Genomic DNA, 20,824 nt, shown 5'->3' on the forward strand with positions numbered 1-20,824 from the left:
ATTCCAATGTGAAATCAAGCAATTCGATTAAAAAATGGCCCTCACATCCATCTCCTGTGAAATTATGCAGGTTGCATTATAATTTCGCTGCCTTTCAGAGTCACATTAAGGGCCTTAAAACATGTCATGTGCGCCTGTGAGATGGATGGTGATTATAACGACCCTGAAAGCCTCTCTGCATGTACATTTAAAACAAGATGAATGGCTCTCTTACTGCTCAGCTTTTCTTTGTGACGTTGCCCACGCAACAGCTTTCAGCGGGCTGTGATATGTGACGTGCCCGTGCAGAACGCCAATATCAATTCTGCTTTTCTGCTGCTGCCATTTGGCGTAGTTAGCCCCGCTGCTGCTAAGTGGACACACAAAATGGATGCCGTGTCACTGGCTGACATATTGCTTAGCGCTAAACTTGCTTCATCCTTGCCAGGGTTGACAGAAAATAATGTATAGACTACAAGTGCATAATTATGAGTATATTTTAATTTAGTAAATTGTTTTGTTATCGCTATATGTTAGCGTAGCGACGAGACGTTCGCACGCTGTTATACTGCAAATGCGAAAATGGTGCATGCATATAGAGTTGTATGGGGCCCATTTCAGCAAGTTTCCCACCAAGAGTTGTCGAATTACAAGCCCTGAAATTTTTCCAAAATGGTTGCTTTAACTCAAAATGGCTGACCTCCTCTTTAATTTCAGCCACTGGTTATTGAGACTTTTTCATGTGTACTGTTATGTCCACCCGATGTCATGTTGATAGTTGAAACTGGTGTAGAGGGCTTTTTTTTTTTTTTTTTTTTTTTTTAATTATTATTATTATTATTTTTTTAATCTTTCCAATCACCTGGGGGCAGTAAGACATACAGATGTATTCCACTTAACGGCCACTTTTTAGTACGGTAAACTGTGCTAATATTGGTCGGCCATCACAAAGATAAAGAATATATGCCTGATGTATATATGTTGCTCTACTGTTTGTTTTCAAAAAGCGGTTACATAAAGGGTTATAATGCCACAAAATTGAAGGCATACATTAAGCATTTGATGTATTTTTCTAATTTAATAATACAGTGCTTAGTATTTGCAGTCATATGTTTTTTTTCCCTCATGGCCAGAAAATAAAGGGGGGAAAAAATCAATTATATAATGAGTCATCGAGAACTGTAAAAACTCCACTGACATTTTCTAAACTCAGTGACCCACACGCTTGTATTGATTTTTTTTAAGGTTTATTAAAACGTACGATGTTGTTTTGAGGCACGTCAATACATTTCATTACGGCAAACAAGCGTCCAATCTGAAGTGGTGGTGACCCAGCAATCTGCCCCATTGCTTCAGGGTCAGGTAAGGCTGAATCTTATAATGTAATATTCATCCATTTTTTTATATGTTTTGTCCTCATTTTGTTCTTGGGTGAGCATCACAGGCGCACATGAGCTGCTGTTTCAGTGAACCTTACATGCATGTTTTTGATATGTGGTAGGAAGTCAAAGTAGGCTGGCGCTGTGATTTGATGCCAGATCCTCATAACTGAGTTTATGACACCCAGATTATAATATAATACAACATAATTTAAAATGAGTGAAAGCAGGGCGACCTGACCTTCCATTTAGATCCCTTGACATTTTTAACTGTCCCCTGGGTCACTTTAGTCCCGAAGCGAGGCCTAAAGGGGAAATGCCATTTAAAAAGGCCACGTTCATGAGTGTGCCTGTTAGTGCATCAGCCCTTTTTAGTCAAGTCACTACAGTGAAATGGCTTGAAATTAGGTTGAGGCTTGTGTGTGTCTGTGTGTTTATGAGCGCTCACACTCTATTCAACCAATAAAAAAAGGAATTTACCTATTAAATGTTTTTCTATATTTTCTCGGTGAGACACCACATTGTCAGGCCAAGCAATGAAAGAGTAAGAATATGTGGTGTGTTGTTTTTAAACCAATACTATATTTCATTTAAACAAGATATTAAAATATGCCTAACACATTACACGAAAGCTGTAACAAATGCACTAAAAGTATAGAAAGTGCACAGAGAACAAATTATAGTCTACTTATAAGTCAATGTGCCAAAAAAAAGTCAGCCTCTAAGTGGGGAAAGGTTAGTTTGAAAGCTGATTTTTATTTTAATGAATAAAGTAATGTCAATAAGAAAAGAATGAGAAAATTGGAGACAGTTTACTGTACAAGTACTGATACATGGAAATTCTACGTGTTGTTCAAAAGCGACCCCTCCTGGAGTAGAAAATGCAGTGCATCTTGATGACGTATTTCCGCTTCCGATATAAACAACCCAGCCAACATGGCGGTTTATGAGGGCTAAATATGAGCTTTTTCCTCTCTTTTATCGCCACATAAGACTTTACAGTGAGCACAATGGTCAACATAAGCAACGAAGTGAGTCGAATTCGCTACTTTTGCACGGCCGGTTACGGGATGGACCAGTTTGTAGTCGACGAGGTGACGCGGAAGCTGGCGGCTCACGACGTGAGTGGTGACTCCTACGTTAAAAGTTTTTTTATTTATGTATGTTTTTTTTAATAAACGATTTTTTTTATAAATGATTACTTTAATACAGTATAAATAAGGAAAGAAACTAAATTATAATTACATTCTGTATTGCATTTTCATTTTGTAGTAAATTAGGAAAACTATGTGTATTATGACAGCTTAGTCGTTGCCACACTCATCCTTGTTTTGCAGATTGAGCAGTTGCAGGGCAAAGTGTTGTTCAGCTCCTCCGTGCATATCAACCGAGTGAAACAGTTGAAGTCCGTTGAAAGACTCTTCTTGTTGATGAAGCGAGACTCATCTCTCAAGCTGCCTGCTCACGCCAACCGCGGTAGCCACAACGAATTAAAATCGTAAGATAGATAATGCTTGATTTGATCGTTTTGTATGCTGTGTTCATAGCCAAAGTTGCCTCTGTACTGAAGTCCACCCTGATTGGTGACCTGCAACAGTGGACCGGTGCTGAAATGACATGGAGGCGCCTGCAGGGGGTGGTATCAGACAAGAAGAAGGAGAGTGAGCGTGAGGAGCAGAGGAATGAAGAGGAGGAGGTTTTTGGGGAAGAAATTGGAGGTGATTTCCAAATTATGAAGAAAAGGAGAAAGATGGACGGCGGAGATGACGAGTATGTCAACACGAGAGACGACGTTACTGCGGAAAACCGTGGTAATTTATGCAGAATTGATTTAGTAACCTTCCTGTTGCATTTGTTTCTTGGGTACTTCAAAAATGTTCACGGGTCATTGTGACCGTGTGTGTCTTGACCCATCAAAAATTGTGACAATTCTTCCCCATTTTGTCTTTTTTTTCACGGCCAGGACAATGTTCAGTATTTAATATACCCTGACAGTTAAAACATTTCTTATATATCATTTACCCTTACTTACATGTTATGGGTCAAATTGACCTGGCAATATCTTATTTTTTTATTTTTTATTTTTTTTATTTTTTTTTTTGTGACCTGAAAAAATCTAGATTTTTTATTTTTATTTTTTTTAATTACCGTATATGTACCGACACATCAAAAGTGTATCCCTGTTTTTTAGTTAGTAGCATCTTAGAGTCTGACATTTTATTTTATTTTATTTTATGTTTACTTTTATATTCAGACCAGGATAAAACAGCACCACAGGATAACCAGCATTCTTCTGTCCCGCTTTCCTTTCGGATCAGCTGCAAGTGTTCTGGGTCTCTGTCCCGCCGCCTTAGCGTTCAGGTATGGTCATGTCACTTTTTTTCCTAGTCAAAAACATGAATGTAATCACTGTAAAAATGCCATAGGATGGCTTCACTTGCAAACAGATTTTGGAATGGCCCTGCCAAAGCCCCAGACCTAAAACCCCATTGAAAATCTAAGGGGTGACCTTACTTTTTAATTGTAATTGTAAGTTACAAGTGTGTGTAATGTCCAGGTGAAAATGTATGTTTTGGAAGGTTGGAGTTTGGAAAAAATTACCCCACAACCATTTTCACCCAGTCATATGAATTTGGTTGGACATGTCTATAATAACAGGCGGAATGAAAATGGTAGTCGGCCATTTTGGTTCAAAGCAGACATTTCTGGCGAAACGCAGGACTTTTACTTTGGCAAACTCTTACTATGGAATTCATCCAAATATTTGTAACATATGTGTATATTTATTAAATAATACTGTTGTACCCTATTTACCACTTCTTTATATTGAAAGGAGGTGAGTAAAGTGTTGGGAGCCAGTCTGAGTGGGAAGTTAGGCTGGAAAGTTGATTTGAGGAACCCACAGATTGAGGTAAACTAGACTTTATTTTGGTATAATTAGTATTATTCCAATTGTGTTGTATTTATTTGTATAATGGTTAGAGCTGCTTATGTTTGACTCGCAGATTACCGTATACTTGAGGGATGATCATTGCCTGCTCGGGATACCGCTCACCAGGTTAGCACTCACTGAATTGACACCAAAAAAAGAGACCCTGTATGCATTGATGAATGTTTTGATTTTAGATTTCAAGTGTTGTTTGTTTCCTTCAGGTTACCGCTTGCTAATCGGTGCTACATCAAAACGACAGGACTGAGGTCCACAGTTGCCTGGGCTATGGCCGAACTGGCTCATATTCAGGTATTTCGGAATTATTATAGCCTGGCATTCTGCTACTTTAATATTTAGTAAAACATTCACTTATTTTGTGATCATTATTTGAATTGATGATGATTTTAAAATATGGTATCATACTTTTTTTAAACTTTACTATAAAGGTTATTTCATCTCTGTGTGTGCTGTTTCCCAGTCAGGTTTCCTTGTTCTTGATCCAATGTGCGGCGTGGGGACCATCTTAATAGAGGCAGCACAGGAACACAAGGTCACTAATTATTTATTAGAGTGTACATTGTCCACAGTTTTGATTAAAAGAATATAATAATATCATGTAAGTGTTTTTTCTCTGAATTGGAATTTCAGCTTGCTTATTTCCTGGGTTTGGATGTTGATGACAGACAGCTGCACAAGGCCAGTGAGAATGTTGCATTTGCGGAGCTGGGAGACAGGATGCACCTACTAAAAGCTTCTTCTACTAGTGAGTTATCTGGTCAAAATGATCACAAAAATTATCAGCAATGTGTTTCTCAAAGTATTCCAACTGTGTCCTTTGTCAGATATGCCTCTACCGAGTGAGAGCGTGGACGCGGTGGTCTGTGACCTGCCATTCGGCAGGAAGTTTGGCACCAAAACCGACATGGCCGCCACTATGCCGCTCATCCTCGCCGAGATGGAGAGGTCTGTTGAACCTGAGACCGGCTGATTGGTAACAAAACCTGCAATTTCACAGTGCTGTGTTTGCAGAGTCCTCCGTGTTGGTGGAAACTTGGTGCTCCTCCTCAGTCCTCAGCTGTCGTGTCTCCTGAAAAAAATCCTCACACAGCCTCAAACGGGAACACAAGAATCCGCAAACCAGCAAGGAGCCCAGGATGTCACATCAATTCCTATCCAGAGAAATGAGCCTCCAATGGGGCTAATGACCGAGCCACGCCCCCCTCTCTCCTTTCTGAAGCACCAGACCACTCTGAGACTCAGCTTAGGCACCATAGATGGACTTCTACATAAATATATAAAAACACATGTTTAATTTATCAGTGTTGGGCATTTTCTCCTAGAGTGAGTTGTATTAAATAGACAAAAGCAGGGTGGTTTAACCTTTTCGGATTTCCATGATCTGGAAGACCTCCACATATTGACTCGGTTCACTCGTATATTATGTGCCCCCTCATCTGACCAGTAGTGTGGATTTTCAACATTTAAGGGCCAAAACATGCCTTGGGAAAATTAAACTGCATTAGGGTGCTAGAACTGTACAACTGTACTTAAGTCAATATTCTAAACTAGTAACACCACTTTTGTGTACTGTATTTTTTTTCCTACTCCACCCACCTCTATAGTATTTAACACAGAGAATCGTATTTAATTATGTCATAACAATGATTGGTTCAAATCTATTTGTCATTTAACTATATAAAAATCCCTACATAGTGATTAGGCAGCAGGAAATGAGTGCATGATTCCCAATGTATTCACTGTGTTTCAATCATTTACCTCGTTACCAATTCCCTAATCACTTTACTGTGTCTGCAGTTTTAATGGACGTTGAAGTCAACAAAATGCTCCGCCATGTACAGTATAAAGAAAAAAAGAATCTCTGTAGATTTCATCCTATTATGATGGACATACTAGGTCACTTTCCAGGGCCCACTACATTCCAAACTTTAAATATTTTTTCAAATATTCCTGACATTTAGTATTTTGCACCTTTGCAAACCTGAATCATGTCTCTGTTCTACTGTAGCCAACAATTGTCATGTGCATGTGGTGTACATTTAATTGGGTAACTTCCTCACCTCAATATATGGGGCATTTGACCTAAAAGAAACCACGGACCGCGTCGCTTCCAAGAGTGGACTTTTGTTGCGCTGCAGTGCTCACACACTGACCCCCATCAGCTGAATCACAATGCTGCCATCTGCCAGCGTTCAGCCCTGCTTAGCCCAGTTAAACTGTGAAGGGGCCAGACACGGTCACACTCTGGGTTTTACTTACAGGCTTCCATTCACTTCTTCTTAAGCCAATCACTTGTGATTTTTGATGCCAGCGCACCAACAAATGAGTAGGGCAGTATTTTGGATAACGCCTCTCATACACCCAATCATGTCGATGACAACATAGTCCGATGTGAATGAAAGCTTTCAAAGGAAACAGGAAGTCAACCATTTTGGCTGAGCTTGTAAAATGTCACTTGAACATACCCAGAAAACAAGTCATCTGTGATTGGTTGTTACCTGAGCCTTTAGGTACTGTGATGAAATTTTCAGGTGACAGCAAATGGCAATTTGCCCTCCGAGATGGATAGACAGATGGATTTTTCTGCCTAATTCATATTCCACAAACGGAATATTAATAAGACTAACCGACCGTGTTTAGATTAGTGGTGGTGCACAGAACATTATTGTCAGAATTTTTTTTAATTGAGGTCCCCTTTTTTCTTTTCTTTTTTTTCCTCCCATAAAAACGTATTGCACACAAGTTAAATAAAACTGTATACTGTAAATGCTTGAAAACAAATCGAGTTGAACTTAAAAGTTAAATACAACAGAACTGTACTTTGGCGGTGATTTATTTGTGTACCACTGGAGGGAGCCTCAGCCCATGTACCACTGACAATCACTGACATGGGCGATTATGCAAAGCAAATATGAAATGTGATTCCGTATTTCCTACATATGATAGAATTTTAGGTATGTGAAAAGTGTTACATGAATAAAATACATGAATCAAAGAAACACTCTAATTATGAGGGAGGAAATAAAGGATTGGGAATTTAGTGTAAAATTGTAAGAAATGCAGTTTTCTTGTATATAATCTTATTTATTTTTTGTTGCATAGATTAAAATGTTTAATTTTGTATGTGTTGATGTCAGTGCCTTGCCCAGCCTCCACGGGAGAGGAGGGCACGTCCACTGCGCATGCTCCTTGCGCAGTGGCCGCCATGTTGGAGCAGGAGTGGGCTCGGGCTGCTATTTTCTGACGGCATATGTTTTTGTTTTTGTTTTTCTCCCTGACAATTATCCCCGTTCGCACATAACGTCGTCGGTGTCCGTCAACCGCGCGCGTCGTCCGGCGCCCTTCGCGGCACTTGGCCATGATGAACGCCAGCGTCGACCTGTCCCGCCGCAATCCGCAGGAGGATTTCGAGCTGATCCAGAGGATAGGAAGCGGCACCTACGGAGATGTGTACAAGGTAAAAAGCTGCAGCGAGAGTCGGGGAAGAAGCGCTGTGCAACCTGGGTTCCATTATCGGACAGCAATATGTGTTGGGCGCTTCTGTTAAAAGTGAATACAATTGTGTTTTTTAACAATCACGTCACACATTTGTGAAGGCCAAACGTTGTCACTGTCACTACTGGAAGCTGCGGGCCGTTTAAAAGTGCGTCAAATTGTGCTAATGCTAGCACCGCTGCTTTAGAGCCTGGATGCGGTTGTCACACACCATCTTATTAAATTCGCCTATTTTCGTTAGAATGACAGCTTCTGCAACTTTTCCAAAGCTTGTATTAGTTAACTTGCGTCTGATGAAAACAGCAGAGGATAGCAGATATGTGCAAAGCGAGCTGTCCGAAAATGGATTCAATCGATTTGTGTTAGCATCGAGATGCTAACCCGGTTGCTTCGTAGGGGGGAAAACATTGTCACAAAATCACAACGAGCGTTCATACAGCTACTTAGTTATTCATTGGGATGCACCAGCCGGTTCACCTTTTACCACAGCTGCCGGTAAAATAACGTTAGTTGGACCACCCAGCTGTCAGGTGTCGTGACTCGTGAGCCCCCAAGAAGCTAACTCGACACCAAGCTATGATGATAACAACAAAATTAGCAAACATCATCTCCTGCTCGCCTTCACCTTGTAGCACCGCAAAATTCTTCAATTAGGGTTATTACAGAAGCCAACTACACCATTAATAGGCAGGCGGTTTGGATTATTGTGATTTTTGTCCGTTATTTTTGCTTTCAACAATTATCCAAGGCCCTCCTGTGCCTGTGGACGCAGACCCCGCGACTTGATGGTCTTTAATGCCATGTGATGACACATAAATGAAATTGAATAATGTCAACTTCCGGCTTTGTTATTGCTATTGTTGACAAAGTGTTATCATGCGCCATATTTGAGAATCATGGTAGAATGCCTTGTAAATTATTCATTTGGGTAGTCCCCTTACAGGTTACGCCTCTACAATGTAAATAAATAACTCGTATCTCAACCCAGCTTTCCCAATTGCAAAATGCAAATGTCATTAATCTGTTCTAGCCTCTCCTATGGAAAACGGCAAAAACATTTCATAATGTTTTTTAAACTGGAAAAACAACACTCTATAAATATTGTATTTCATAAAAACATACAACAATGACATAATCAAATAATTAAATAGATTTGGCCAACTTGGCGCAGTGTAAGACAAATAGACGGATATACTGTACATGGACATCTCAGGTCCTCCCAGCTTATGTCAGCTCCTTGCACAAGATAAATGACAGTGAGTTGCTCAAAAAGTTAGCCCTGTGTTTCCTCGTTATGTGTTAGCATTAACAGTAAGCTATCGGAATATTTTATTTTTTATTTTTTTTGCACTTGCAAATCCAAGCAAAATATGATACGAATAACGACTTGTATCTTGAGAATCTTGAAAATCGGGACTCATATCTCAAGGTACCATTGCAGTCCTCATATTTCTTTTGATATGTTGAGCGTTATGTCAAAAGGAAGAGCTCTAGTTGTCACACAGTGCAGTTAGTTGTGCATGCCTCCAGCCACAAATAATACTCAAATTAGATTGCAAAGGCATTCCTAATCAAGTATGCAGTTGTTTGTTTTAAAATGACATTCCGCTAGCCATTTAACTACAGAGTTGGCACAGTGCGGCTCTGTGAAACATTAAACACTCGCACCGTTGATGAAGTTTGGTGCACTTCCAGGATGCTTTTGTTGTGGTCGACACCGTGCTAAAAAGGACCGCAAAATTTCCAGGGCTTTTTGTAGGATAGCCCCTTAGTTTATGCTGATTTTTGCAACTTTCTTTTTTTGTTTCACATCTTGCATGCCTCCCCTGCTGGAGTAGATCAAGTGTGTTTCTAATTTTAGGCGCTTTATCTTGGCTTGTTGCAGCTACTAGGGCTCTGGCAAACTTGTTATTCTCCCCACTGGACCTGTTATCATAGATCATATGTATTGAACGCAGTTACTCTCTGAACAATTATCACCAAATGTTCATGAATAATAAGCCTTTATTGTGAAAAGACATTTCAGCCTGCATCAAAAACAAGTTTTCAAGGTTACAAGCATTTGAGTGTTTGTGCACCGATTCAGAGTGCCAAATTGTATATATATAAAAAAAAAAAGTTATTTTGTTTTGATGCATAAATTCCAATCTATGACAGATAAATGTTAACATATCTTTTTTTTTTTTCTTTTTTTTTTTTTCCCCCTCCTTTCAGATGCACATGATGATTTGTAGATGTGTCAAACCGCTGCAGTGTAGTGCTAAGTACGGGCAAGGAGGCCATGCCATAATCAATGTTGAATTATTTTATTTATTTATTTATTTTTGTCTTAGGTCGTTCACTATTCAAGTGAAAAAGTTTCTTTGCAAAAAATTATGCACCATATGCCCCACTAGTCTATACAGGCTGAAAAATCCATCCGTTATTATCCATGTCTGGGGCTGCCATTTATCCTGTACTGCCACCTTCTATCTACTGAAATTGACGTCACAATGCCGACGGACAGTTGCCTTGCAAATGTCATATGACCAAACCCAGAAAACAGGTGAGCCCATTGACACTTGTATGGAGTTCAAACACAAAAACCCCTCTGCATTACTGGGACGTCTGTGTAAGCAGCAGGCGGCTTGCTGGCTCAACCTCATTGATGCCTATATTTGGCTCCCGCCACTGTGTAAAAATCTGCGACACGGATCGGAATGTTTGAGCAGGAAGCAACGTGTGAAGCCGACTGCTGTGTTTTCTTCTGCTCCTGTTTTTTGCACTGCACCCAGAGGAGCACCAGTGCCAGAGCAAGACGAGCCTCCTGACACACGATCGTCTCCAGTTTGTGTAACGGAGCCACTCAATTACGTGTATGCTGAGTGAGAATTAGCATTTTGTACTCAGACGCTTGGAATTTGTGTCTCATTCCTGGAGGCATGGTGATACCGGGTGACCTTTTCCCACATATCTGGGGCTTTTAAGCCTTAACAAAGTGGCTGTTGTGTTAGCACCTTGTGGAGCTTGCACCTTGCATTGATCATATCATTGTCATACTAGTGTCCACTTTTAACCTGAACAGATACTTGTACAGAATTTTTTTTCTCAATTTTCAACAGAGTCAAATCTTTCTGGCCTTTGAATTTTGCGCTATTACTTCAAGAAGTAGCCAAAGGTTCACAAGTTCCCCCTCTTGAATGTGAATATGTTCTGCTTTTCAGCAAATTTACGTCCTCTAGAAAAAGGTGACGTCATTTGTACTTCTAGGAATTCCTGCAATCAGCACTACATTCTACATGCTGAAGTTGTTCCGATATGACTGATTAGTTGTGCTTGATTGGTAACGCCATTGACTAACTAATGGCACTCTTGCTTTGCTGCTCACGATCCTTCATCAATACTCATGTGCATGATGGCCGTGCCAAAATAGCTGCGCCTCTCAAGTATTTACCATCAAACAGGATGCGGCGTTGAGTCCGGTGTTAGAATAGGATGACGTTCCTGTTCCCGCAAGGTGACGATGAGTGCAGCTTTGGATTGAGGAAGTACAGTCAGACACTGGCCTTTAGTTCATGACCAGCACACTCGTCACCTGAAAATTCATTTGACACTCTTAGATGCAGTGTTAGCATACGTATGAGTAAAGGATCAGAGCATAATAGGCCATAGCGTTGAAAGACGGGAGTTTCAGTCTCAGTCGGTTCCTGTTTTCCACGACAACTGTTGCGTTTCACCACAGCAGGTTGAATTTTGTGTGAGATTGTCTGGTTACTGGGACACGTCAGTGTGATTAATATGTACTAGGGGTGTCAGGCGATTAATTTGTTTTTTTCCCCCTCATAATTAAGCTCGTGACTTCAATAGTTAACTCACGATTAATTGCAGATTTTATGTTGTGTGCTGAAGGGTTGGATCCCAAAGGCGAAGACACAAATAAGGTTTTAACTATTTATTCACATAACTTAGCTAACCAAAAAACAAAAAAACAAAGAGACTGCACATCAAGCCCCCTTGGGCTGTTAACTAGCACAGGAACAGTGATTAATAATCCGGCAACTAACACATTTCTCAAACAGCTTAAATAAACAATGACTCGATCTCATTGGTTGAGGCTAGACATGTGGGTAACCCTGATAGGTCGTTGAAACAGGACTGACATGGCTTGATCTGATTCGCTGTGGATTGGCTCCTACCCATATAAGGAGCGAAGACCGGACTGACCTGGACCCATCTGATTCGCTGCCGACTGGTCCAAACCATATCGAGAGATGAAAGAGACTTGCCATTCCCTAGTTACAAGCCGATTATATCAGTTCAAAGAAAACCAAACATTAGATATTTGCCTCAGACAAATCATCAGTTCAAATAAAGTCAACTATCAGACATGATAGTTTAACCCAGGCGTGACTCCAGACATGAGACAAGACCCAAACATTACTCCTGCATGATCCAAATCATGACGTTTTACATCTGTTCTAAATGTACAATAGGGATGGGTACCGAAGACGGTACTTTTGTGGTAAGTATCGATTGGGATCGGTACTTCTGAGCACCGATTCACGTAAAATAAAACGGTGCCATGTTTCGGTACTGAAGCACGTCGTTTTAAGTTGTGATTGTACTGTAAAATGTGTGTGAATGTGATATTGATTTATATTGAGGTAATTTTCGACCAGTAGGTGGCATAATTGCATTTGTAAGACATTGGTGACGGATCAGTGCCTTTTTCTTTTCATATAAAGAGCTACCTAATCTTTAACATGAATTAACTTGTGAAATTCTGCACATTTTTAAAATTGTAGAACACAACTTGACCCCAGTCGTCACAAATATTATTATTAAATTTATTACTGCTAAATTTTTACGTGGACGTGTTTGCTGCGTTGCGACTAGAATTCCCCCGGTGGGGCGCGGTCATTAATTGCGAGTTAGTGGTGTTAAAAGGACCTTTAAATGAACTCAAACACTCATTTTGATACCCCTAATATATAAACCATTAGTGGATTGGTGATGCTCAGTATGTTACATACTGAGAAGAACCTTGTGGCTTGGTCAAAAACATAATTCAATTAACCCATTTTAATCGCGATTGGTAAGTCTGTTGGTTGGTCATTTAGTTAGATAGCAACATGATTACACAAACACTACGTCCAATATTTTGATTCAACGCAAATTTTGGTAAAAATCTCAAGGCAATTGCATATTAAATCGCAATCACATCACAATAAGATAATTTTTCAAATCATTCAACTGTAGTGCGTGTACGTCCTGCTGGATTTAATGCAAGGCTGAAGCAGGTAGAAGTTATAATGTGCTTGTAGTAGCAATTTCCTCTCACCGGGACTTGTGTGTTATTAGTGAGACATCTGGACGACCGTGGTGCAGGAATGCAACAGCCCTGGCTTCCTTTAAGTCTGTGCGTGAGTATTTATGTATGTGCGCGAGGGCCCTCATGTCCTATTGTTTCGCACCGCGCCAACAGAGGAAGGCGGCCTGGCAGAAGGCGTGCAGCGTGACCCGCCCACAAACCGAGACGATTGTGTGCCGTCACAAGCCCTGCAGATGGCCGTCGGGTCGCTCGCAGTTGAAGCGGCGTGCGCGCTCTGCAAACCATCCTGTTTTTCTCGCTCTTCCTCCACTTGTTCACCTACCAAGCACAGCAAAGCAGAAGCGCTTGAAATCATAGTGTGACCTTGATTTACAAGTTTTTCAGTCCAAGAGTCAACTCATAACTCAATTTTTTCATCTATCAAATCAACCTTATTATTAATTTGAATTGAGCACATGTTCATGTAGTGTATGATGCGGTATTTTTCTTTGACCTGCTTGTGGTTGACCTCAGCGTGAACTTTAACCTTATGCAACTTCACCTCACCTGATCATTCTCCTGCTGTGGGATAACCTGACCTCAGTCACACTACATTGACCACAAGCATAAATCATTTTCCGCCTGCATTCACCTGAAAAATGCCAACTTGGGCATTTGGTTACCGTCTTAGTTACAGGAGGGCGAAATGCCACATGGGTACAAAACTGCGCCGACTATTTTACACGCGCGCACTGTGGCCAAGGTGCTAATGACGGGTGTGAGCAAAGTTGCTCTCGCGCTATGCAAGTAGAAAGCCCCACAAGCTGCACACTGAAAGCTACATGGGAAAAGTAATTTTTGTTTTGTTTTCCTATCTCTCCTCATTGGCACTGTGTTTGGTAACATGTTAACATGTTGAACTGTCATACAAGTGCAAAAATATGTTAACCACTGTTGTTTGAATGTAACTGAAAGTTTCTCCAGGCCTATTCCAATGAAATCCATCAAAAGCTACATGCTAAATTCGAAATTGGAAACTTCTGGCGTTTTCCTTGAAATACGTTTTTTCCACCCCACACATATTTCTTAATTTAACTGTACACAAATTGTAAAAGTACAATGTTAATATTTGAACTGTTTTTACAATAAAACTCAATTCTTACTATACTAGTAAGTAAAAAGCCAAAGAAAAAGCATACAGAGAACATTTGTTTTGAATGTCTTAGTAGGATATCTTTCTGTTTCACCAAAATTTTTTCAGCCAACATTTTGCTCCTGCTTTCGTACACATGCTTGCTTTTCATATCGTTGTAAACAGTCCATAGTATACAATAGGGGTGTGCTCAAAAAATTGATACGGCAATACATCGTTGCGGGCCGCAGTTGTACTTGTGTGTGATTGGTTGAATGAGAGACTGTGTTCCAAAATGCCTGAAGAACCTCATTCCAAACTGAAATTGCTTCATGTTTTTCATTTATAGTTGCGTGTAACAATAAAAATGATTTCTATCAAGCATGCAAACACTCGCAGCAAGCACAGCAGCGATGGCAGAGTGACACCAGACGCAATCAATTGAAGTCATTCAAGTGTGCGTTGTTGCCTTTAGCGGTGCCACCGAGCGCTTATGAGTCATCACTCCCGTCCGTCTGCAGACCGAACGAACACACTACTGTGCTGTGTGTCTCCTTTCTCGCCTCTGGACGTCTCTTTGTGTCTCCTCCCTCCTGCCACGGCTTTGTTACGTGGTTTTGTGCTGCGTTGTTGTATTGTGCGCTGTCAATCATTCCCCTGTTCTCCACTTGTGGCCTCAATACAAGGCACAGCTCCTCGCATTCCTGCTAGACTAAACTACAAGTGTTTTTTTGTCCTCGCGGTTGCGGTGCGCTTATTTAGGAAAAATGTCCTCGTGTTGACATTTCAAGTGTTTTATTCAAAAGTGTGTCCTCGTATTGTTGCCGCCTTTGGTCACTTTCATTAGAAGGTTTCACTCTCTAATAATAAAGTGAGCGGAGCACTGTGTGAAATGTCACGGCCTGTTGTTTACAATCTGTTGGCTAAATATGCAGGCGAGGCTGCAGTCCCGATGAGGGTGTGTGTTTCCAGAACCGTACAGCGCTGCAATGTTGGATGGTGGTGTCTTGTCTTCAAGGTCGAAGTGTTATCACGCTTACTTGGAAGTGTATTGTTATGGGATGTCAGGCGTGTCCAATTTGTTTCCCACACTTGTGGAGGATCTTTTATAGAAAATTGAAAACTCTAATTGGGGCTAGGGCTGCAACGATTAATCAAAATAAATTGAATATATTTGATGACAGATTTAGGGTGAAGCAAACACTTCACAGTCAAGTACCATTTTTTATACACAGAACTATGTTCTACTTTGTGTCGAAAAAATGTGACGCGATGGTCATGAGAACTGAGGAAGAAGTCGGGGGGGAAAAAATGACTGTTCGAAGTTTGGGAGTATTTTACATAAAAGAAGGAAGATAAAATGCTGTGTGTTGTGTGGCATGTCCACAATCGCTGACATGAGGTAACATATGGAGGACCAAAAATGCCTAAATAAATAACATAAAATAAACGCAGAAATAAATGCAGAAATAAATACCGGAAGCCGTACTCTGTTTTGACCCCGCAGTGGAGGAGGGCAGCGGAGCAGCAGCTTGTTAGGGACACTTGAAAAAGAGGGTGAAAAGTAACGGGAAAATACTGTATATCGTAAGAATAATTATATTTCAAGGATTATATATGGCCACTCTTATCAATGCGTCTTTCCAGTCCAAAGGCGCTGATTTAATAAGTAACAACGGAAAAAGCCCCACACTGCTATTAAACCCATTCACTTTCACGCATTCTTATGCGGCTGTGCTTCTGCCCCGAGTGAAGTGGGCGATTCACATTTCCTCTCCTCGGATAATCTTTTATTCATGTCTTGTTTCACAGAGGAACTCCTCTTTCCTTTGGCAAGCGCTATGGCCAGATGTAAACACGTCTCACTATTTATAGAAAATCTGCCTCCTTGCTGTTCTGTCAATATCGTTTACCAAAGAATTCCTGGATTTTCGGGAATACAGCTCCATTTCATGTTGAGTCAGTGTCATGTCAAAGACTCACTTCATACATACAGTATCATAAACAATTGGTGGATGCACAGTGGGATACTTTTTGACTGTCAACCATGCATTTCGTACTTTGTATGCTTGTACGTTTTGATTGCTAACCTCCCTTCTTCTTCCTCTCTGTCCTCCAGGCTCGAAATGTAAACACAGGAGAGCTGGCGGCTATCAAAGTCATCAAACTGGAGCCAGGTGAGCTCCTTCCCTCCATCCTTTCTGGCCATCTCCCTTTATCCCTTCATTAGTCTGCTGTGTTTTCTATCTCCCTATGAGGAGAAAGCGGCTTCTTTTCCGTCAGTCAATGTGGTGTCACTGTGTTCACTCCAGGGGAGGACTTTGCCGTTGTCCAGCAGGAGATTCTGATGATGAAGGATTGTAAACACTCCAACATCGTGGCCTACTTTGGCAGCTATCTCCGGTAAGAATACTTTGCATGTTTTACAGACGTTTGTGTGTGGTTTTAGATAATGAGCTTGCGGAACGTAAACAAAAACTATGCAAGTGAAACTATAGAATGAGCTTAATATAAGGGATTGATGTGCAAATAGCTCGTCTCAATATTGTGACAATACAGGAGCCAAAATGTTAGAAACAGCTCTCAGTGATGATGTAGTTGTACACCACTGCTAAAACACTGCTAGTGGTTAGCATGTCTGCCTCACTTCAAGGTCCTGGGTTTCAATGACTGGAGACCAGTCAATGAGTGCACACCATCTTATGCTTATAGTTAGCTGGGATATGCACGAGCTCATCCGTGATTATAAAGAGGACAAGCAGTAAAGAAAATGGATGAATGGAATACTAAGTTTGGCAGGTTGGTGTGATTGTGTTTAGGACGTCTGCTTCCGTCGCAGTCAGGAGATTCATGTCTGAATCTGGGTTTTCTCCTCTTACTCTTGACTTCCTCCCACATTCCATAAAATTGCTAAATAGATTCATGGAAGCCTCGATAGTCGTCATAGGTGTAAATGTGTGTATGAAATAATGCTTGTTTGTACAGTATGTACATGTTTCTACTCAGAAAGAGTTAGAAAAGTGGAAAAAAAACAACATAGCGATAAAATGCATTGGTTAAAATGTTGGTACTCTTTTCAGTTGTTTAGTTATGTATGCCAATTGTTTTTTTTTTTTTTTTTTTTTTTTTTTAATTGTCTGAAGTGATTGAAGAAATTATGTAATGTAATGTTAGGCATAATCTTCACTGCTAAATTGCGCAACTGGCCTCATGTTCATTCGCTTGTTATTGGAATGGATGAAGAAATCCAGATATGTCCATTGGGAGGGGACAGGGGTGCATATTGGCAAGGGTGGAATTTGTAATGCAGCTGTTGTTAGTTACATTATGCAGGTGTGCCTAAAGTATATACATATATATGTGTGTGTGCGCGCGAGCAGGCGAGACAAGTTATGGATCAGCATGGAGTACTGCGGCGGAGGTTCTCTACAGGACATCTATCACGGTGACACACACATTCTGATTGTTTACGTGTTAGTCACGTCTGGTCCTCTACTTACTGACCTTTCACTCTCCTCCTCTTCTTTTTTCAGTAACCGGGCCTTTGTTAGAGTCTCAGATAGCCTACATGTCTCGGGAGACTCTGCAGGTAAGCGTATGCTGCATATATTTTGATCATTGTTGTGTTTTTCATAGCTATAACAGCTGTTGGGTGATTGTGTATTTGCAGGGTTTATACTACCTTCACAATAAAGGCAAAATGCACAGAGACATTAAGGTGAGCTTTGGGGGAATAGATCACTTTTTTATGTGATAATTTAACTGAATGTGGTGTTGGTTTGCTTCTTATGCATTCATTTTTGGACTGAGAGAGTCAACAGTGATCGTTTTAATAAGGAGAAGTCACAACAAGTAAAGGAAATGAGCCCAAACTAGTTTGGGGAGTCAACTATACAACTCTTTACGGCTCATACATGCATTAACATTCTATTTTGTTCACAAAAGAGGTTTGCCTCCAGGCTCAAAGACAGAGAAATGATTGATGTATGCTGCTGAAGTATTTCAACACACTACATTTGCCCACTTGTACACAAAAGGTCCTGAAAATTATTATTGTAAAAATACATATATAAAGAATGTTTGATTAAACAGGTACACACACTCAATTGCTTCTTTTCTTTAGGGAGACTACATGCATCATGTCACAGTCTAAGACAGAAGTACTATATTTGTACTGCCACTTTTTAAACACATTTTTCTTCTATAATTATGCTTTATAATATTGACTTCTTGAAACTGATGTAGCATCACTGGATTTCATTGACTGTCCTCACACGAACAAACAGGCTTCCTTTCTTCTTGTGAATTTAATGCTGTCTCTGTAAACCACAGAGGCGATGCGAAAATGTTCAAATGATTTATTGCAATAGTATTTTTTTTTAATGCCTGTACACAAACAGACTGCACTCTTGTGTAGTTCTGTATGTGTAATGCACAAAAGAAGCTGAACCCAGTCACAATTCAAGCAAGGCATACAGACCGTGTTGTGTTTAATTAGAGTCGACACGCGCCGTGTTGTAATGTGTCCTGATGCGTGAAACATGTTTGTCTCCAACAGGGCGCCAACATCCTCTTGACAGACAACGGCTACGTCAAACTAGGTGAGACGAACTAACTTTTTTCCGTTTGTTCTTTTTCCTTCCCTTGAGATCTGGTGATTTCTTTGTGTTCACCCCATGTCATAAATATCTCATCCACTGTTCTTTCTTTTTTTTTTTCTCGCGATAGCTGACTTTGGTGTATCAGCGCAGATCACAGCAACATTGGCCAAGAGGAAGTCATTCATTGGAACACCTTACTGGTGAGTTATTGATGCTGCTATTTTTTTGCATGTGAGCGCAGAGTGTACAAACTGCGGCAATCGATCTTCTCGGACAGCAGGATGATAGAATTTGATTGATTACTTGATGCAACAGCACTTTAAAAAAACAACAACTTAATGAATAGGAGCATGTGTTTGTCTCTCCTTTGCAACAGGATGGCTCCAGAGGTGGCAGCAGTGGAGAGGAAAGGCGGCTACAACCAGCTGTGTGATATCTGGGCCGTGGGCATTACCGCAATAGAGCTGGCTGAGCTGCAGCCACCCATGTTTGAGCTGCATCCCATGAGGTGAGGGAGCAGTGCAGTGGATTTTGATCAGTTACACCAAACAGACACCAATTTTAATTTAAAGGGAACACTTTATGCGAAGTACTTTTTAAATGCTCATAAATTGTTGGATCTTCTGAGTACCTTCCAACTTTTTGGCAGCTGCCAAATGATATAATGATAATGGTTAATTCTTGGTGATGAAGTGCAACAACCACGAGTGAAATAGAAGTTTTTCTGTTGTAAGTAGTAGCCGCTGAAGCGAAAGCCATACTCTCCTTTGAATCTGAAATATAGAATGCTGATAAATGTTTTTAATGCCATGAATTACACAAGATCCTTTCTCATCTTCATTTCACAGGGCTCTTTTCTTAATGACAAAGAGTAATTTCCAGCCACCTAAATTAAAAGACAAGGTCAAGTGGTAAGGCGAAATTCCTGAATCCACCAAATGGCACAACCACATTTGTCGTTAATAATCTGAACCATATTCTGGACCACAGGACGGACAACTTTCACCATTTTGTAAAAGTAGCCCTAACCAAGAACCCAAAGAAGAGACCCACAGCCGAGAAGCTGCTACAGGTGAGAAAGTTATTTCTACGTTGAAGTCTGTTGAAGCTGTTATATTTTACAAGAATGAACTGAAAGCAAATGATAGAATCCAGCCATTAAACTGCCCCCACTTGCTGCTCCATTACACATTTCATCCCTGTGCGTGGGCTGGTGCATCCATTCAATAAATGTGCAATTTATTTCCCTATGTCGCCTGTGGATTTGCAACGAAGCATCTGACAATGGCATTTTGTATTTATGCCTCACTGTCAAGGCTATAGTGAGAATGTATCTCGAAATGTGGAGCAGGTTTTCACTTTGACTCCGATGACTCAGGAATTTCTGTTCTAATAGTAGATTGCCAACATCCACGTGTTTGTCCAGACAGCAGATTAAATGGCTGTAAAATTAAACTTCATTTGCTGTTTATGTTCTGGTAAAAGCCAAAAATGTTGAAAGTCTCACTTCCTGCCTTTGCAGCATCCGTTCGTGTCTCAGCCCCTGAGCAGGACGCTGGCTAAAGAGCTGCTGGACCGAGCCAAAAACCCCGACCACAACAACTACAATGATTTTGATGATGACGACCCCGAACCGGAGGTAATCTGAGACGTTATATTGTATTCATCCCTAGGGTTGCAATTTTTTTATATATTTTTTTGGGGAAACTTTCCATGGAAATGGATTGGTTCAGTAAAAATATTTAAATCTTTTGGTCATCCTTTTGTAATTATATTAGATATATTTTTTTCTTCTATGTTAAATTGTAATATTTCAAAAATTCTCTTTTTACTTCTCATGTAAGTTGAGCAGATGTTTACAGAAAATTTAACAACCCTTTGCAGCCCAATTCATTCATGACAGCATGGCGGCAGTAATGACCTTTTTACTGGATGTTGCCTCTTTTCCTTCCTCCCCAAATTGTGTCTCCTCTGTTCTCCATTTGTCAAATTCCCCAC

The 20,824-nt window shown here is 40.5% G+C and overlaps 2 protein-coding genes and 1 long non-coding RNA gene across 11 annotated transcripts in view; 2 read left to right on the top strand and 1 right to left on the bottom strand.

Moving 5' to 3' along the window:
* Positions 1–2,099: 2,099 nt before the first annotated feature.
* On the top strand, positions 2,100–5,867 carry thumpd2 (THUMP domain containing 2). Of its 2 annotated transcripts, none has more exons than XM_077496199.1 (11): positions 2,100–2,479; positions 2,696–2,834; positions 2,906–3,166; positions 3,613–3,719; positions 4,192–4,269; positions 4,364–4,416; positions 4,512–4,599; positions 4,769–4,840; positions 4,939–5,053; positions 5,133–5,253; positions 5,320–5,867. In XM_077496199.1, exons 1-11 carry the CDS (start codon positions 2,369–2,371, stop codon positions 5,600–5,602), a joined length of 1,428 nt encoding a protein of 475 aa, XP_077352325.1. In that variant the 5' UTR covers positions 2,100–2,368; the 3' UTR covers positions 5,603–5,867. The 2 variants fall into 2 exon arrangements, with proteins under 2 accessions (XP_077352325.1, XP_077352324.1); XM_077496198.1 differs by having other exon boundaries at positions 2,112–2,479; positions 2,906–3,169.
* A 1,284-nt stretch (positions 5,868–7,151) lies between these two features.
* LOC144001677 (uncharacterized) lies at positions 7,152–11,771 on the bottom strand. The gene is made up of 3 exons (XR_013278543.1): positions 11,659–11,771; positions 11,237–11,377; positions 7,152–7,746 (listed from the first exon to the last, which is right to left on the bottom strand). It is a non-coding gene; the product is annotated as an uncharacterized LOC144001677 (long non-coding RNA).
* Positions 7,484–20,824, top strand: part of LOC144001672 (mitogen-activated protein kinase kinase kinase kinase 3-like) — a 32,725-nt gene continuing 19,384 nt past the window's right edge. For all 8 annotated transcript variants that reach the window (XM_077496183.1, XM_077496184.1, XM_077496188.1 and 5 more), the window contains exons 1-12: positions 7,484–7,765; positions 16,345–16,402; positions 16,538–16,628; positions 17,606–17,670; positions 17,759–17,814; positions 17,896–17,943; positions 18,784–18,826; positions 18,954–19,026; positions 19,203–19,334; positions 19,675–19,737; positions 19,817–19,898; positions 20,349–20,465. In XM_077496183.1, coding sequence (XP_077352309.1) covers positions 7,667–7,765; positions 16,345–16,402; positions 16,538–16,628; positions 17,606–17,670; positions 17,759–17,814; positions 17,896–17,943; positions 18,784–18,826; positions 18,954–19,026; positions 19,203–19,334; positions 19,675–19,737; positions 19,817–19,898; positions 20,349–20,465 — 927 coding nt within the window. In that variant the 5' untranslated portion in view covers positions 7,484–7,666. The remainder of the gene's footprint in view (positions 7,766–16,344; positions 16,403–16,537; positions 16,629–17,605; positions 17,671–17,758; positions 17,815–17,895; positions 17,944–18,783; positions 18,827–18,953; positions 19,027–19,202; positions 19,335–19,674; positions 19,738–19,816; positions 19,899–20,348; positions 20,466–20,824) is intronic.

This window comes from Festucalex cinctus, chromosome 14 (genome assembly GCF_051991245.1).
Source record: "Festucalex cinctus isolate MCC-2025b chromosome 14, RoL_Fcin_1.0, whole genome shotgun sequence".
NCBI classification, from domain to species: domain Eukaryota; kingdom Metazoa; phylum Chordata; class Actinopteri; order Syngnathiformes; family Syngnathidae; genus Festucalex; species Festucalex cinctus.

What these genes read in the sequence shown, in the direction of transcription:
- thumpd2 (XM_077496198.1), top strand. Translation starts at nt 2,369, where the DNA reads ATGGTCAACATAAGCAACGAAGTGAGTCGAATTCGCTACTTTTGCACG. An exon ending in CCGAACTGGCTCATATTCAG is followed by an intron (nt 4,600 to 4,768) that starts GTATTTCGGAAT and finishes GCTGTTTCCCAG; the next exon opens with TCAGGTTTCCTTGTTCTTGA. An exon ending in AGGCAGCACAGGAACACAAG is followed by an intron (nt 4,841 to 4,938) that starts GTCACTAATTAT and finishes TTGGAATTTCAG; the next exon opens with CTTGCTTATTTCCTGGGTTT.